Source organism: Drosophila subpulchrella, chromosome 3R (assembly GCF_014743375.2).
Source record: "Drosophila subpulchrella strain 33 F10 #4 breed RU33 chromosome 3R, RU_Dsub_v1.1 Primary Assembly, whole genome shotgun sequence".
Taxonomy (NCBI): domain Eukaryota; kingdom Metazoa; phylum Arthropoda; class Insecta; order Diptera; family Drosophilidae; genus Drosophila; species Drosophila subpulchrella.
Window position 1 is genome coordinate 3158774 of NC_050609.1, and position 16847 is coordinate 3175620.

At 46.3% G+C, this 16847-nt stretch overlaps 7 protein-coding genes and 1 non-coding gene across 13 annotated transcripts; 5 read left to right on the plus strand and 3 right to left on the minus strand.

Annotated features, from left to right (window-relative positions):
- Positions 1-1707: 1707 nt before the first annotated feature.
- Positions 1708-4301, plus strand: LOC119559988. Of its 2 annotated transcripts, none has more exons than XM_037873251.1 (5): positions 1708-1828; positions 1882-2075; positions 2620-3045; positions 3584-4018; positions 4077-4301. In XM_037873251.1, exons 1-5 carry the CDS (start codon positions 1708-1710, stop codon positions 4272-4274), a joined length of 1374 nt encoding a protein of 457 aa, XP_037729179.1. In that variant the 3' UTR covers positions 4275-4301. The 2 variants fall into 2 exon arrangements, with proteins under 2 accessions (XP_037729179.1, XP_037729188.1); XM_037873260.1 differs by having other exon boundaries at positions 4101-4301.
- Trnat-agu lies at positions 3409-3482 on the plus strand. Its single transcript has one exon. It is a non-coding gene; the product is annotated as a tRNA-Thr (tRNA).
- A 267-nt stretch (positions 4302-4568) lies between the features above and the next one.
- LOC119552092 (protein farnesyltransferase subunit beta) lies at positions 4569-6220 on the plus strand. Its single transcript, XM_037861874.1, has 4 exons — positions 4569-4766; positions 4824-5080; positions 5148-5819; positions 5878-6220. The coding sequence occupies exons 1-4, from the start codon at positions 4668-4670 to the stop codon at positions 6107-6109; spliced, it is 1260 nt and encodes a 419-aa protein (XP_037717802.1). The 5' UTR covers positions 4569-4667; the 3' UTR covers positions 6110-6220.
- Positions 6221-6441: 221 nt separating this feature from the next.
- Positions 6442-7589, plus strand: LOC119563090. Its single transcript, XM_037876321.1, has 4 exons — positions 6442-6602; positions 6661-6828; positions 6884-7092; positions 7178-7589. Exons 1-4 carry the CDS (start codon positions 6494-6496, stop codon positions 7556-7558), a joined length of 867 nt encoding a protein of 288 aa, XP_037732249.1. The 5' UTR covers positions 6442-6493; the 3' UTR covers positions 7559-7589.
- On the minus strand, positions 7565-8113 carry LOC119563089 (28S ribosomal protein S33, mitochondrial). The gene is made up of 2 exons (XM_037876320.1): positions 7893-8113; positions 7565-7822 (listed from the first exon to the last, which is right to left on the minus strand). The coding sequence occupies exons 1-2, from the start codon at positions 8010-8012 to the stop codon at positions 7601-7603; spliced, it is 342 nt and encodes a 113-aa protein (XP_037732248.1). The 5' UTR covers positions 8013-8113; the 3' UTR covers positions 7565-7600.
- Positions 8114-8414: 301 nt separating this feature from the next.
- On the minus strand, positions 8415-13399 carry LOC119563085 (protein CLEC16A homolog). Of its 4 annotated transcripts, XM_037876311.1 has the most exons (12): positions 12940-13399; positions 12745-12884; positions 12533-12681; positions 12333-12475; positions 12187-12273; positions 11340-12127; positions 11173-11175; positions 10966-11082; positions 10430-10891; positions 9785-10370; positions 9513-9719; positions 8415-8886 (listed from the first exon to the last, which is right to left on the minus strand). In XM_037876311.1, exons 1-12 carry the CDS (start codon positions 13143-13145, stop codon positions 8571-8573), a joined length of 3204 nt encoding a protein of 1067 aa, XP_037732239.1. In that variant the 5' UTR covers positions 13146-13399; the 3' UTR covers positions 8415-8570. The 4 variants fall into 4 exon arrangements, with proteins under 4 accessions (XP_037732239.1, XP_037732240.1, XP_037732241.1 ...); XM_037876312.1 differs by lacking the exon at positions 11173-11175; XM_037876313.1 differs by lacking the exon at positions 9513-9719.
- Positions 13400-13781: 382 nt separating this feature from the next.
- Positions 13782-14788, minus strand: LOC119563088 (tetratricopeptide repeat protein 1). Its single transcript, XM_037876319.1, has 2 exons — positions 14180-14788; positions 13782-14115 (listed from the first exon to the last, which is right to left on the minus strand). Exons 1-2 carry the CDS (start codon positions 14692-14694, stop codon positions 13827-13829), a joined length of 804 nt encoding a protein of 267 aa, XP_037732247.1. The 5' UTR covers positions 14695-14788; the 3' UTR covers positions 13782-13826.
- LOC119563087 (methionine synthase reductase) lies at positions 14739-16837 on the plus strand. Of its 2 annotated transcripts, XM_037876317.1 has the most exons (3): positions 14739-14972; positions 15023-16297; positions 16579-16837. In XM_037876317.1, the coding sequence occupies exons 1-2, from the start codon at positions 14814-14816 to the stop codon at positions 16295-16297; spliced, it is 1434 nt and encodes a 477-aa protein (XP_037732245.1). In that variant the 5' UTR covers positions 14739-14813; the 3' UTR covers positions 16579-16837. The 2 variants fall into 2 exon arrangements, with proteins under 2 accessions (XP_037732245.1, XP_037732246.1); XM_037876318.1 differs by lacking the exon at positions 16579-16837 and having other exon boundaries at positions 14741-14972; positions 15023-16419.
- Positions 16838-16847: the final 10 nt, after the last annotated feature.

Below are 16847 nucleotides of genomic sequence, written 5' to 3' on the forward strand. Positions count from 1 at the left end.
GATATAAGCCCATTTTACAAATACATATTGAATTTCCAAGTGCAATAATATTTGTAGACTTCTTTTAACCCATATTCATCTTACAGAAAAAAGTAAAAATTTGTTTGATTCGATTTTATCTGTAATAAATAATAACCATTAACGTTTAAAGACTTATTAGGCTTCTTGCTACATAATACTTGATTTTTACCCGTGTTCGGATGGAAGCGGAGCCAATTTCATTGAGTAAAGGCAAATGTAAAGGTAAAGCAAACGACCTTTAGAAAAATTGTTGAGGTCCGAGGAGTTGTTTGTGTCTTTCGCAGACAAATCACGACCCGCAGACGAGACCAGCCGAGACCAGCGAGGATGTCCAAAGGGTGAGTGGAGGAGTCCAGCGGGGATCTCAACAGATTTCACACCTCCTCCACGAAAAAAGGCTACAAAAAAACAGGAGTAAGACGGACTGACCCAACTAATAAGAGTGAGCCCGGCGAAAACAGCAACTGCAACACCTCAGCGGCGACAACAACAACATGGCATAATAAATAAAAGCCAAGTAGCTGCTGCTGCCTCGGAGTCTGGGTCTGCATTTGGGCCTGGTCTCTTGGTTTTGGCCTGTAGTCCGGGTCTCCAGTCGCAGCCCTGTGATTTTCACAAGTTGATATCGCAAACACAAAATGTTAATGAGCAATTTCGAGATGGTGCGAAGTGATTTCATTATTTAAACTTCTTTTTTTTTTCCTGTATGCTTAGTTTTCGCCTTTTATTTCGCTGTCTTTGTCTCTGGGATTGGATGCTGTGTGGTTGGGGCCTGTTGTTTCTTCTCTCCTTTTTTTGGTTTCGAGTAAGACTTTTATTACGGGCTCTCCATTGGGTAATGAAAGCGAAATAATTTTAATTGGCACTGGCTGGCTGGCAGCACTTTTATTTGGGACTCTTTCGATGCCAAATTAATTATTTCCTGTCAAATTAGTTTTGAGTTTCGGCATAAATTACGACTGGGCCGCTATGAATATGCATTACAGCCAGCTCTCCCTATCGCAAAATGTCACCTGTCGTGCGATGTCGCGTCGGGTTACTTCAAAACACTGTTCCGCCGCATAAATTAAGGCCATCGCCTCAGCCACGTTGATTAATTGGGTCGCATTTGATGATTAAAACATAAATTGCAATGGATGCAGTATAAACGTGGCCATGGATACAGCGACTGCGTTAACGATATAAGCCAGGATATGGCCAGGATATGGTAAGGATATGACCAGTATGTATGGCCAGGACCCATATCTTAGGGGTTGCCAGGCACTAAAATTACACTTAATTAAACAACAACCCATTAGGGATCCCGATCATGACGAGCCCCTTTGCAAAAGTAAGTGGAGAAGGGCACTCAAGGGGTTGTAGTATTCGAGGAATTTTATATGGGGAATTACCAACCGATCCTGGATCTGGCCACGAAATTTATCGGCCTGTCCAGCAAATTGTCAAAGTGCGTTTTTATAGAATAAACTAATTCCACGAGTGATACATGGGTACTATTTAAATTCTTATTTCTTTATGCAGTAACAAACTCTAAAATTATTTTAAAATATTTTGTTGATTGCCAGATCGCTTGAAAGAGGACCTCAACGAGATAGCCCTAGAAATACTTATATGTTCACAAGAAAGTGATCTTTAAGACATCCCCAACTATGCCTCTTATAGTAACCAAGCAAATTCAGTCAGAAAATGTTACAATACCTGTTGGTTTGCTTCGTTTTACTCAACAGACGTAGCGCCGACGGCAGTCTGTGCGCCACAAAGGTCATAGTGCGAGTGCCCCGCGACAAGGACATTGGCTTGATCTTTGGTGAGGTTTACTTTCGGTTCCTAACGATCTATCTCTTTGAACAGTCCCAACAGATCTGACCGTCACCAACCGCATTAGAAGTGACCGAAGGGAAACGCTGGACTTCACAGTCGTGTCCAACGGGGAATGCACCGTAAACACAACCGAAGGAGAGCAGGTGCACTCGATGGGACGCATCTATGGAGGAGATTTCGGGGCTGTCGAACCAGGCAAGAGTGAAACCGTATCACTGGTGTGGCCCACTGTGGTTAGTCTAATTATCATTAACTATATTTTACTTTAGTAGAACACTCAAAGGGATAACGTTTGCTTTATTAAGCTTCTCACGAATTTGTCTTGCTTAAGCTGGAATTTCGAAAATTTTAAAACTAATTTAAATGTTTTTTAACATCTTCAAAAATTTAACTTGACCTTAAGAAGTTAACAATATCTGTGCTATGATTTTAAATAATCTTTCTAATATTTTAGGAACAATGATTGATGGTCAAAAATATGGTTTATTTTGTTGTTTTAACATTGCCGCAAGTTTTCGGATATTACGCCAAAAAATATTATCACTGAATTTTAGAAACTCTATCTTATTTCTTATTCTTATTTCCCATTTATTTTACATTTTAGAAACAATATTGTTTACCTCATACATTTACAGTGTTTAAAAGGAATATTCTTCAGGAGTAGATAAGTTTTCAAAATTATCGAAAAAGGCAATAACTCAAAATTTCTTAAATTTAGGGTGAATGCTTTTTTGAGTGTATAAATTAAATAAGTTTACTGTTCCTGAATTTCCGCAGTCCCTGTACAACCGGGTGGGCAGTTGCCCCATTTTGATCTCCGCCACGAGTGCCCACGCCAAAGACGCGGTGGCGACGGCCAGGCAAGTGCTCCACTTCGACACCCGCTTCGAGACCCTGGATCCACATGGCAACAAACAGCGAAGGAGAAAGGACTTCACGGACTGTCGCAACTGGGACAAGGACTACCTGCGGAACTGCACCCCATTGAATTGCGAGGAGCGTTACTTTGGCCAGCGCAGCTTCTTCAACCTGGAAACGGAGCAGTGCGATCAGGTGTCTGACTGCTCGGGACCTGGGGAATACTATGACGTCTTCAGCAATGAGGGCGTTGATCCTGGCAATTTTGTTTCCCTGGAGGAGCTTGAACTTATTCAAAAGGGGACGTTTGATTCAAATATTTTGGACTTGCAAGGCCCTTCACCGGTGAGTTTTTTCAATTCAATTAGCACCACCTATTGTATTCCTTATCAAACTAAATGTGCACTGCTTGTGAGTAGCTCAATAAAGCAGTTCACCAAACAGAGTATATATAAAGTATATATATAAAGCATCTACCGGTGAGTTTTGTCAATTTAATTAGCGCCATCTACCGGCGAGTTTTGTCAATTTAATTAGCTTCGCTTTTGTCAACTCAGTTAGCGCCACCTATTGTATTCTTTATGAAACTAAATGTGCACTGCTTGACAATAGGTCGATAAAGCAGTGCGCTAAAAACAGAATACTCCATTGTGTATATGGTTGTAGAGAACCCATTTGGCTGAACTCTAGTCACGTGCGTGACCATGTGGCGCCGTGGCTTAGTTGGTTAAAGCGCCTGTCTAGTAAACAGGAGATCGTGAGTTCGAATCTCGCCGGGGCCTATGGTAACACGATTTGAGTGTTCCATTACTTTTTTTTTCTGAATATTATGTTTTTTTAATAAAAGAAATACAAATAATACAATTTTATATAATTCTTGCAGCACCAAGAAGAACCAAAAGCCGATCTGGCAAATGAGGTCAAGAAGAAAAGCAGAAAACTGGCTTTCCCCATTCGCCATTTATTCAATCCCTCGACGCCAGAGGATTGCGACAAGTCGCGAAAACTTACCCTGGCTGATTTCAATGATTGCTTTCAGCACTTGAAGGATGCCCAATCCCAGACACCTAAGGCCTCTGAAAATGAGAAGAAAGTGGAGAAAAAGTCACCATTTGAGGTGCCAATGCTGACGCAGTTGTATTACGATTGGTATCTGCCCTTGAGGTCTGATAGCTGGGGCGAAGGAGGAGAAATCAGTGCCATAGAAGGAGAACCAATTCCCCAAAATGTACCATCCGGATCGGAACCCCTCTTAAACTGGATAAGCAGACTCGATTTCAGGGGTTGGCTGAAGCTGATCCTCAAGGGAAGTTCCATTGTGAGTTTGTGATGTCGGTGCCCGAACAGTGTGAATTGATAGTTGGCGACTGATGCAGATCTTATTGCTAATTGTGTTTCAGATTTTTTCCACTCTAACGGCCTATTTTCTGGTGTGCCTCGCCGTATATGGCTTCATGGAACTTTACACCGTTTGGAAATCTGACGAGGCAGCCCAATCTTTGATCATGGATTCCAGTTCTCAAACCAGCGCCTATAATCTTGTGACCTCAGAAAGTCTAATGTCCCATCGTTAATTAAATGTCAATGAATAATTTGTAATAAAATCAATGTGCTATAACAAAGGTTATTGTACCAGAAAACATGGTATGATCGGAAGCTTTAAATAATAATTACATACGCTCTTAGAAGATATGGTCCACTATCTTAGATTGACCGCCTAATGTTTAAATACAATAATTATTTGTGTTATTATTCTGGTTGGAAATACTGATTTTTAAAAACTGAATACATACTCTTAGAAAGTAACGGATATCCATATAGTAACAGGAATACCCTAATTAAACAAAGCACAGTGTTGTAAAGCGCGCGTTCTCAGTGCTGAGGCACAGCTCTCGTGAAATTCCTACTCGGCGAATCATTTTTTGTTTATTTAGTTTTATTTAACCGAATAGTAACCGAGCGCCAAAATGGGACCAGAGGAGGAGCTGCTGTTCCGCAACTTCCAGCAGTTGAAGGGCTACATGTTCGACGACGAGAAGGAGTCCACGACCACGTCCCGCGAGCAGGTGAGTAATGCCGAAGAGTCGGTCAGGAAAAGATAAGAATCCTATGGATATTTGCAGCAAAAAACGGAGGGCTCGGTGGAGAAGTGCTTCGACCGCTTCGAGCAGCTGATGTTCTCCCACCCGCGCCTCACCCAGATCTTCCGACTGGAGCACCAGTACTACCTGGACGCGATGCTCCGGCGACTGCCCTCCAACTACGAGTGCCTGGACAGCAGTCGTCCATGGTGCGTCTACTGGATCCTGCAGGCGGCGCAGCTGCTCAGCTTCAACTTCGACGACCAGACATTGGACCATGTGGTGCAGTTCCTTGGCAAGTGGGTTCTCGAACGATATTTCTATAAGGGGATCGGGTATCATACTGTTATTCCCTCTGACCCATAGCTGCCGCGCACCAACCGGAGGCTTTGGAGGAGGACCTGGACAGTATGCCCACCTGGCGCCCACCTATGCGGCTGTCAACAGCCTGTGCATCATTGGAACCGAGCAGGCCTACCGCGCCATTGACCGTCCGACTCTAGTCCAATTTCTGTTCAGCGTGCGCGAATCAGACGGCTCTTTCCGACTCCATGTGGACGGGGAGACGGATGTGCGTGGTGCCTACTGTGCCATCTCCTGCGCCAAGCTGCTAAATCTCCCCGAGCCAGTGATAAAGGAGCTGTTTGCCGGCACTGGCGATTGGATAGCCCAGTGTCAGACATACGAGGGTGGATTTGGCGGAGCGCCCGATCTGGAGGCCCATGGTGGTTATACCTTCTGCGGAATCGCCGGATTGGCACTGCTCAACGAGGCGGAGAAGTGCGACAGGCAAGCCCTGCTAAAATGGACGCTGCGCCGTCAGATGACCTACGAAGGAGGCTTCCAGGGAAGGACCAACAAACTGGTCGATGGCTGCTACTCTTTCTGGGTGGGCGCCACCGTTCCCATCACACAGGCCACGCTATCGGGCGTCGACAAGCAGATGGAGCACACCCTATTCGATGTGGAAGCCCTGCAGGAGTACATCCTGCTCTGCTGCCAGAAGCAGAACGGCGGCCTCATCGACAAGCCCGGAAAGTAAGCAATTTCCGTATAGTAAATGAATATGATTAGTTAAATAACACTGTATTTTCAGGCCCCAAGATCTCTACCACACGTGCTATACCCTCAGTGGTGTTTCCATTGCCCAGCACTCGGAGTGCGCCAATAGCCCACAGGTCCTGGGCGACACCATCAACGAGCTACTGCCCACCCACCCACTGTTCAACGTCCCACCGAAGTCTGTTGCAGCTGCCAGGAGCCACTTTAGCATTTCCAATGATACAGAGTTCTCGGGGGGCTACAGTCCCACAAAGGAGAATAGCTAAGGCTTCGGGATAGAAGGACGATGCGTTATAGAGAGCTTTTACCGGATGGATGGTGGTTTACCATTAAAGAACTAAATTTGCTTTAATAAAATTATCTTTGAAATATTGTAACTTTTTGCTTCTTAATATTTATGTGTGTATGTATATGAAAAAGGAATTGATTAAAATATATGACTACTAAACTAAAAAAATGTGTGAAATTCTATAATATTATAAAGTTAGGCTTTTTTACATATTCCACAGATGTTTTAAGGATTGAAAACGATTCTATTATTATGACCGGCACTGTTGACGCTTACATGAGAATGTTTAAATTGAAGGTTAACCCAATGTGAATGTCACTTGGACCCCATTTGAAATCGCGGGATCTTCGGAGATACTTTTATGTTCTCCAGCCACAGGACATTGAAGCGGAGGACTCCTGCCCAGGGCATAGATCGCCGGGAGTACATTGGTCACCTGGTCGATGAGTATTACACAACAACCAACATCGGTGAGGCTTTAATTTGTTGTAAGTTGCACCCTCACTCAGTTTCGATTTGCATTTTTAGAGGCCCAGCAGCAGGTGACTGCTAATTTGGCAAACTTTTCCTACGATCCGATCAACTGGCCACATCTGCTGGAGGCGGAGGCCCTGGATGTGTTTCTAGCATCTCTGGAATCCCAGGATCAACCACTGAAACTCCATGGAATTGCGGCATTGTGTAACATTTGCTTGGGTATAGAAATCGTCAGATTTGTAGAATATTACTTTAAGGAATCCAATCTTTTCAGACAAAACAGCTGTCAAATTCATCAGGGAGCAACTGCAACTCATCACCGGCCTCTTTGTGCGCACAGATCACCCGGAAATAGTGCTTCACAGCCTGGCGCTTTTCTACCAACTTCTGGAATCCGGTGCGGTTGACAAGGATTTACTACTGAGCCCTTCGGTGCTGAGGACGGTGCAGGAGTGGCGGGTGAAGGCTCACGATCAGCGTATCGTTAAACTCTGCCAGTTGTTGCTGCAAGATTTTGCCACCCGCATCGAGGTTACACAGCTGCACAATGCTCCAGTTCTGCCGACAGCTGAGCAGCCGAGCACTTCAGCAAGTGCAAGTGGTTAAGCGCTTCACACAGAGCGATTTGGAGCAGTTCGCACAGTTCACTGGCGACCACAACTACATCCACAGCCTAGAAACACCTGTGGAGGAGCGACGGGTGCACGGGGCACTGCTCAACGCTGTTGTGGCGGGCATTATGGGAACCCAGTTGCCGGGACCCGGAACTGTTGTCCTAGAGCAGAGTTTCAAGTTCCTCAAGCCCTGTCGCCTTGAGACGGACACCCTAGTGACCGTGCGCCTGCTGCAATCGCGCAAAATCTCCACCGTGGAGTACGATATTCGACAGAACGACGAGGTGGTCTTTGCCGGCAGTGCAAAGTTGCTGACCCGCAGCCAAACAGACTAGACTTCGTTCAATAAAGATGGATTTGTATGTATATTTATGGTTCTACTTCTTGGAGGCCCGCTTGCCCTCGCCCTTCTTGGGAGGCGCCTTGCCGCGCAGCTTGCGCAGACGCTTCATCTCCTCCTTGAAGTCCTGGTGCTCATCCCGGAACAATCCGTAGTCGCGCAGGTTCTTCATCAGCAGATGCGTCTCCACGTGGCGCGGATACCAGTTGACCACGTAGTCCCGCTTGTGAATGGGCTCCTCCGAGAACATGCGAACCACCTGTTGCATGAAGAGGTATGTACATATATTAGTTTAAAATTTAGTTGATAATTAAAAAGTAAGTACAGACCTTCATGGACTTCTCGTTGGTGGTACGGGCCACTTCGCCGAAAATGCGATTTGAGAGGTAGTTCATCCGGCGGGCATACTGCGTGCCGAGTTTAATAAGCTCCGTGTACTTGTGTGACATTTCTGCTTAATAATTACTATTATTTAACGTTTGGTTTCATTAAGTATTTTAAGAAATGGAACTTCAAGTTATTTGCGGTTATGTCACGAAACAAAAACAAGCCACAGCTGATTGCCAGGTTGGATTGCCATTCACAGAAAATGCGGATATTGAGGACATTCCTCGAAATTTGAATTTCTTTTGACCGTTATGAAACCGATATGAGCTTGCGAATCGTTTCTTATTGAATGCGAAATATAATTGTGCTCTATATAGTCACTAATTTATAGGAATTAATAGATACAGAAAATGATGCTTTTCAAATAAGTTCATTTAACCTTTTAACCTAACACCCAGAGATTTTAGAAAAATGCATTACAGTTGCAAGTTTAAAAGTAGTCATAAAAAGGCGACAAATAGACATAACTTAACTTCAAATTCGTCAAACTAACTTTTATTTAAAATGAAAAGCAAATAGAGTATGTGCCACCATATTAGTCAATTGGAATAACAAAATTAGCAACAATCCAAGCATAAGGCTCCTCCTCTCCAATGTAATACTAGAATTTCTAATCTAATTTAGACCGTCTCGATGGCTCCCCGTCGCCTGCCCTCCGATCCTCCAGTGGCTTCGTTTCCGTCGCTCCCGATAAAAGATGTCTCCTCGGAGCTTTGCACAGGGAGCACTTCGCGGGGCAGGCCATTCAGCTGGCCTAGAAGGGCATTAGTGCCCCCAAGGGACGCATCACGCGGCGATCCGTTGTGCCCGGATAACTGATCGTAGTGGAGCACCCGAATGGGCGTATGCGAACGGGAGGCGGGCGAGGGGTTGCCCCGCGAGTGAGGGCTGTTGGTGCGCGAGTGCTGGAAATCCTCAAGGGGAATCTCCTCCGAACTGGAATAAAACAAAAAACATTTCGAATTTATTTTTATCACGAATAGAGTTTTTAATGCTAAATATTGCATGCTGTTGAATGTGAGTTATTTATATAGCAAATCAGAACCAGAAAAAACTAACACGTGCCGGTACATGATAATGCTCTTCAACAAGAAATTATTCCAATAATAATCCAAAAAATAAATGTATTTACAAAACGTGGAAACATCAAATAGTCCCCAGAGAATCAATGCATGCCATTCTGTATTTATTTTATCAAAATAATAGGAAAGTTATAATAAAAATATATAAGTTTATGCTTCTTAAAGGATATTCCATACATAGTTATATCAATTTACACTACAATTATACTTAGTCAATCTTACAATACATGTTAAATATACATATATTATTGAAATTGAATTAATAAAAAGCATCGAATATTGAAAATTTTGATAATCAGGTACGTAAACAGAAAAAATAATGAAACTTTTGGATTTCTAATGTAAATAATCGAATTTAGCAAAATAAATGAAAATTGTTTTCAATTAGAAAAACTACAACCCCGGTTTAAACCCTTCCCAAATCTCAATTATAACAACCATTCCAGAAAAGTAAACCTGACTAAAAACATTTATGGTTACCGCGGCCTAGGCATCCTAGGACTGCTCTCCCGCGAGCGGTTGCCGGTACTTCTGGGCTGGGAGTTTTCCCGCGACTGCGAAGAGCTGTGGCTGCCCATGCTAATACTGGGCGATCGCTCCCGATCCGAGTGATCTGCCCTCAGATTCGAGCCCGAAGTTGAGCTGGGACTGCGGCGTCGGGAGCGGCCAGCGCTTTCATTCCTAATTCTGCAGGAAGACGCACAAATGAGGATGGAAATGGGGAGCATGAAGGCAGAACTACTTGGACTTACCCCTCGATGGAGCGATTCTGGGCAATCTGGGTACGACTGACACCGGCGCTATTGTTTCCCCTCAGCACGGCCGCAAATCCAGGGACGCGATTAGATGTTGAGAACATGGGACGATGGTGACCGCTACGTGAGCTGCTTCCACTGCTGTTTCCACTGCCTCCGCCACTGGACGTCGCCATGGTGCCGCCCACTGCGAAAACGGGAGAGTCCATCTGCCCAGGGATCTCGATGAGCTGGGCGATCTGGTACATCTTCTTCTGTCGCGCCTTGCTGCGTCCCTTGGTCAAGCGCTGTTTGGCCGCCATGCAGCGAATGTGGTCGTCGAACAGGAACTTGGCTGAGAGCAGCGGCGTGCGGTTGTGCGTAACCCCACCGCGGTGCACGGTAATGTGCAAACAGCGCGAGTCGTCCTTATCACCTTGCACCTCCACGTCCTGTAGAAAGCCCACAAACTTAGCCACCCCCCAGCCTAGCAGTTTGGCATCCGGCTCGACAAGGATCAACTGTAGGGCGTCAATGACCAGGAAGCGTCTTTGCTTGCTGCTGTCCTTGGCCACCACGGTGCAGGCAATCAGGTCACTATTGTCTACGGGAACAAAGAATGGTTAATCAATCCGCCGTAGTTCCTTTAATGCTAAAACTTACTCAGGTCAAGTACGTTCTCCACCTGCACTAGATTGACGACATTTGTCAGCGGCAGCAGGGACTCCTTCTCATTCAGAAACTTTTGGCACGTGCGACGCAGCAGGAAGTACACACGGATGGCTCGGCGGGCCTTTTCCACCTCCCCGCAGGGAAGGCGTCGCGTAAAGTTAATTCCCGTGAGGGGCGTTCCCGTGGGAGGCAGTAGAATGGTGGAGTCCATGCACAGAAATTCCACGTTCAGTTGTGCCTTTCGCATCTCATTATATTCGTCTTCAAACAGATCAAGAAAGATATCCTCCGACTTGTAGAAGTTCCGGAGTACCGCCATTGACTGATTGCGGGCACTGAAGAGCAGATCCTGCTGGGCGGCGGTGATGCAGCGCGTCTCATCCGAGCTGGGACGGGTAAAGGTAACCAATAACTCTAAAGCAATCTCAACGGTAATTAAGCGAATCCGGGACGCTAAAAAACAATGAAGGTTAATAGAAAGTTAGAAAATATTGGTTTCTTAATAAGCACATTCTTGTAATACATACATGGCTGGCTGGACTGTGTGATGATGCTTAGCAGATGCTCAATCAAGGCTGTCTTATAGCTGAAGGCGCCACGCGTTGACTTGGCCAGAACCTGATCGAACCACTCATTCTTAATGCCTGTATAGAAAGATTTAAGAATATATTAAGTTACTGGATGGAACTACTAGCCGATGATCAATTAGTACGGGAAGTGGACGAGTTACGTACCATCTGGACGAAGTGGGACAGGTACCAGAATGTGACATGGTCATTACACATAGAAAGCAATTAGAATGAAGCACAAATGGGGTGATCAGAGCAATGGAAAGTTTTACAGCATTAGCCCAAAAACAGAGCGGCAAGGAAAAGAACGTAGAGATTGTAATATAACTTACCACGATTGTGCGACATGGCATAAATGAGGCACAGCGACAGCAGGGCCAGGTAATCGTTCTCGGTGCAGTCCAAAGCATGCAGGACAGTGTCCAAAAACGGCTTGGCCATCTCCGTAAAGTCGGACTTCGCCGAGGACGACTTTTGCAGCAACTGCTTTTCCTCGTCGGTTATGTTACGCAGCTTTGTCTGCTCCGCTTCCACCGCCTCTGCCTGTGAGTCCAGTTCCGTGGCTGCTGGAGAAGAAGACTCCACGCCGCTGTCCTCGCTGAGGGCATAGCTGGAGGCGCTGGACTGGCCTGTGACGGTATCCAGGGCCTGTTCGAGGCTCTCGTTGGGCTCCCCGAAACCAGGAACCACCACTTCGCGGTGCTCGACGTATGAATTGAGAATCTCAGCCGCGCCCTCCTTAAAGACGCTGTGGTCTCCATTAAGGACTACCCATGCCAGGGCGTGAACTAGCGGAGCATGAGAAACCACCAGAAAGACCAATGAGAGCAGGAAAAGGGCCACGATAGAGCTCACTCGCGGATTGTGTATCTCCTGGATGTCGATGTCCACGTTGCGATTAAGCACAGCAGCTAAATTCTGGGTAACCACCGCTAGAGATGGCGGGGGTGGGGCTGGAGTCAGTGAGAATATGTACAGGGGCACAAAAAGCTTATGCAGCAAATGCTCGGTAAGGACCGCATTCAGATCTTTTATGTCCAGCAGAAGGATGTCGCTCAAATAGTGTAAGTGGTCCAGGTGCTCAGCGACCAGGTTGGAAAGCTTCTGATTTGACTGATGGCTAGGGGTGGAAAAGGAATTAGGCAACCAACACGGAGATGATGTCATGTGAGCTCTTACTCTATATCTGTGCGCACACATGTATCGAGCTCCAGAATATGCTTGCCGATAAACCAAACCAGGTTACTGAAATACGGAGCAGCCGTTCTAGGGGTAGAAATAGTGGTTTTAAACCTCTCACAATCGATTAGAAAAAGACCCCATACTTGTCTCGGATAAAACGCAGCATGCTGGAGTTCTGAACCTTGTAGACATTTAAGGAAATGGTGCGCACAGCAATCCTCACCATGGACTCGGGGTGATTGAAGAACTTGATGGCCTCCGTGTACAAGGGGAAATCATTTGTGTGCTGTAAGGGAAAGCTTAAATTTACTTGATATGAAGGGTTATTTGAGATAATGCTGACCTCATTGTAAAAGAAGTGTATCGTGTGGGTGTTCAGCTTCAGACTGAGCGTCTTCAGGAAAAGGATGTAATAGCCCATTACATCCTCGTCGGAGAAGTCAAACTTGTGCACCATGATGGAATTGACATGGTTATTGCTCAGCAGATAATCTGCAAAAGGAGAAATAGGTTGAATATAATACATTATTATTTTGTGATGGATAAGGGACTAACACAAAGATGTCTCGTTGCGTATGTTCTCGAAGAGGATGTTGAGTGTCTGAAGCAGCTGGACGCAAACGAAGCTGGAACCTCCGCTCTTCTGACGCATTATGTGCAGGAAGTAGGAAAGCATGTTCTTCTCCAGAAAGAAGCTGGAAGAGACAAGGATTTAGTTTCGGATGTGTGATTTGTTATCCCGAAACCCACTCAAACACCAGGGAGTCATGCTGGTCGCCCCAAATCAGGATCTCAGCGATGCAACGCAACGACTCCACGAGAAGGCCACGATTGCTCTCTGACACGGTGGTGTTCTTCTCCAGGATGCTGTACAGGTACTTGAGGTGCTCCAGCGATAGGCGGTTCTTGGGCCGTCCGCCCCAGGGTCCGCCGAACCAGCTTCGACTCCGGAACATGCTGGCTTCTGGGTTGGAATCAACTGGGCACGATTCGCCTGGCTGCTCTCATATCAAGCTGCAGAGGATTGCGGGGGCGCCACTCTCGTGGATCTTTGCATGCACCACTGCTCACGGTCACGCCGCGGGGTTGGCCCACAAAATGGGGTAACCAGAATGTCTGCGATGCACGAATCTAATTTTGTAATTTGCGAATTGCGATTTTTCCAACAAATTGCTCTTCTTCTTCACGGGGAACACAAGTGTCACAGTCAGCTGTTGCTTCGGCCCAAGTAAATGGTTATCGTTATCGGAATTCCAGAGATGCGTATTCTTGTTATTGTTGTGACAGCATGGGAACTGCGACTGGGTCACAACATATAAAACTCCTTCAAAAATCAACTTAGAAACCAATATTTCTTATCGAGAAAATATTTAATTAACAATACAGTCAAATGCGGAAGGAACCTAATAGATTACTTGCATATCACATCATGCATATTATAATAAAATTTGAGTAATTTCATATCAGGCAGACCTTTAACATTTTGGTAACCTGATTGTGATTAAAATGCGTGTTTTCTAGTGGTAGAGTTGTAGTGTACGAAAACGGTGACTTGGTCACGACTTGCTAGCTCCAAACTGTTAATTTTCACATTATCTTCGAAAACAGCTTTATTTCTTCTTCTGCAAATCTTTCAACTAGCTTGGTTTTTGGTTAAAATTTATGGAATACGAGCCCGTGTTGGGATCCTGTTGCATTTGGAAATTCTGTGTGGACAGGCCGAAGGGTTTGAGTATCATGTTGCCCAGATCCTTCAGGCTGGACATCATCTCGTTCTTGAGCTTCTCGTTGCGCTCGGTGATAAGGGGTGGAAGGCGGATCTGAGCCTCACGAGCCTCTTGCTGTCCGGGATCTATCTCGATCACCTTCTTGTAGTCCTCCAGAGCCTCGTCCAGTTTGTCGTCCTGCTCGTAGAGCTTGGCGCGCCTGCAGGAGTGTGACATATTGGTTTTAAGTTAGATTACATATTAGGTTACGGGATCAGACCAACCTTAGGAGCACTCTCACATATTCCGGCCACAATTCGATGGCTTTTGTGCAGTCGTCGATGGCCGCTTTGTTGGCCTCCAGCTTAATCTTGGCTGCAGCCCTGTTCCCGTAGAGCACTGCCCGTTCCTTGGTGCTCTCCGAGGGACAGATGTCCAGGGCTTCTGTGTAGATCTTGGCGGCGCCTACGGCATCGTCGTTCTTGAACAGCTCGTTGCCTTCCAGCTTCAGTTTGTCTGCCTTCTCCTTATTCGCCGCCAGCTGCTCGGGACTGAGATCCTTCTCCCGTTCGCGCAGCTCCTCGATGGTCAGCTCGGAGTCCACGGCCGGTGGTTTCGCTATGGCATCTCCGCCAGCCGCACCCTCCTCCGCTTCGTCATCCAATGCCAGTTGGCTTTGCTTCTCCACGATTTCGTCCACATCTTTTTCGCTCAGCCGCTTGTTGGTGGCCTCCTTCTCTGTGATCTCTTCGCCAATCGCGTCCTGGAACTCGTCGTCACTGTTGGCGTTGCCTGCCATTCTGTTTGTAATTTAATCCTACTGGGTTTACTAGAGATTTCGGTTTGTTAACAAAAAACAGCAACAAATATTGCTCCTCATGCTGACGATAACAGTGCCTATCGATAGGTAAGCTCCTAATGCCTATCGATGACACACCAGCACTGATGTTTTGGCGGTCTGACGGTGGAACACTTAATCCAGATGAAATGGACATAGGAGCGTATATTCTGAGTGAATATATACCCGCCAAGCCGCTGGTCGGTAACCTGGAGTTGTGCTTCACGGGCGAAGAGCAGGTGAGTACGTCGCCTCCGTTGGAAACGCCTCTAATATCGTATTTTTATAGGCAACCAGTGAAGCATGTGCCCAACTAAAATGTGGCGAGGCTTTAAAGTTCCCATTCGCCCGTCCGGATTCCCAGCCGAGGGCAGTAGCGATAAAGGGGAGCAAGGTGCTCGTGGCTGCAGATAAGACAACGGAAACAAAACGCGTGGTTGAGCTGACTCTGGAATCTCTCTTCGACTACGAGCCTGGGGACACCATAGGAGTTTTGCCCAGCAACGAAACAGGACTAGTGGACAACCTGCTCCATCGGCTGGAACTTACCGACCAGGCGGACACCACTTGTCACTTAAAGTTGGCGCTTAATTGCGCCAAGAAAAATGCAAAGCTACCTGTCCACGTTCCGGCAACAACGAGTCCGAGGGAGATTCTCACCTATTGCCTGTCTCTAAACTTCGTTCCACAGAAACAGCTCCTTAGTGGCCTGGCGGGATTTACGAGCAACGACGAGGAGCGAAGCTTCTTGGCCTGCTTATCGTCTAAACAAGCCGCCGAGCACTACCAATCTCTCATCCTGGAACAGGGACTGCTCTTCATGGATATTCTTGAGCTTTGCGGAAACTGCAGGCCACCACTTGCCTTCCTGGTAGAGCACTTGCCTCGTCTGCTTCCCAGACCGTATTCCATAGCAAATAGTCCTTTGGAAGCTGGTAACCAGGAACTCCGCGTTATCTACTCCCTACTCAGCCACAAGCCTGGAGTCACCACAAGCATGTTGGAGGCCAAAGCAGAGCTATCCACTCCGGAGAAGCCTACTAAAGTGGTCATCTATCCACGAGTTAGCAACGCGTTCCGCTACACAGAACAGGATCTGGGCAGTAACCAAATACTCATTGCAGTGGGCACGGGACTGGCGCCCTTCCTTGGATTTCTCGCCCACAAGGAGAAGCTCATGAAACAGCAGCCGCAGCAGAAAACAGGACATTCCTGGCTTTACATTGGTGCCAAGACACCAGAAGCCCTTCTCAAGCGGGAACAGTTGATGGCCTTGCATGAATCCTCAGTGCTGGAGCGTCTACGCATGTGTTACTCGCGCGGCGAACCCCCCAGCTATGTCCAACAAATGCTGGCGGAGGAGGCCGAGGATCTGGTCAAGTTTCTGCTAAAGCCAGAGACTGTACTATACCTCTGTGCCGATGGGGCCAAGATATCCCAGTCCATTGCCAACGGTTTAAGTCTGTGCCTGCAAAAAGCCCTGCAACTCACTGAGGAGGAGGCCTCACGGCAGCTGAAGGAACTGAAGACGCAGGGCAAATATCGCGAGGATGTTTGGCTGTAAATCAGTGGTCGGCACACACATACCATCACAGTTTGCCTTGCATTAGTGTAAGTGTAAAAAACACGAAGTTGGCGCGCAGCGCTCTGACGCCTGACGTTTCTATGTTTTGCACTGAAATTCTCTGCCGCAGCAGCAAAAAAGTGCGCCGAAGCTGAGAAAAAAAAGACCCGAAGACCCATGCCGAAGTCATACGAACATCTACGTTATACGTGAGCGAGCAGAGGATGGGCAGAACACTTCCCTATGCTCACTAGATAGGCCGCTGCCGACCACTGCTGTAAATGGACAAATTCAAGAGCAGTCAAAGTAATAGCCCGCAGATGTAGCCACTAGATGCATTTATAATTTAATCGCTTGGAATTGTTTTTAATGTACTTCAGACATTTGAATGTTTTCTTACAACGATCTTCCGCTTTTTAGTTTCGTTGTATTGTTAAGTAATCTTATTTTAACAATGTAAAATAAATATTAAAAAAAAAAAACAAGTAGTTTGACGTTTTTGATTTAGAACGTAATGCAATGAATACTCATTTCCAAGCACTAAGTCCCC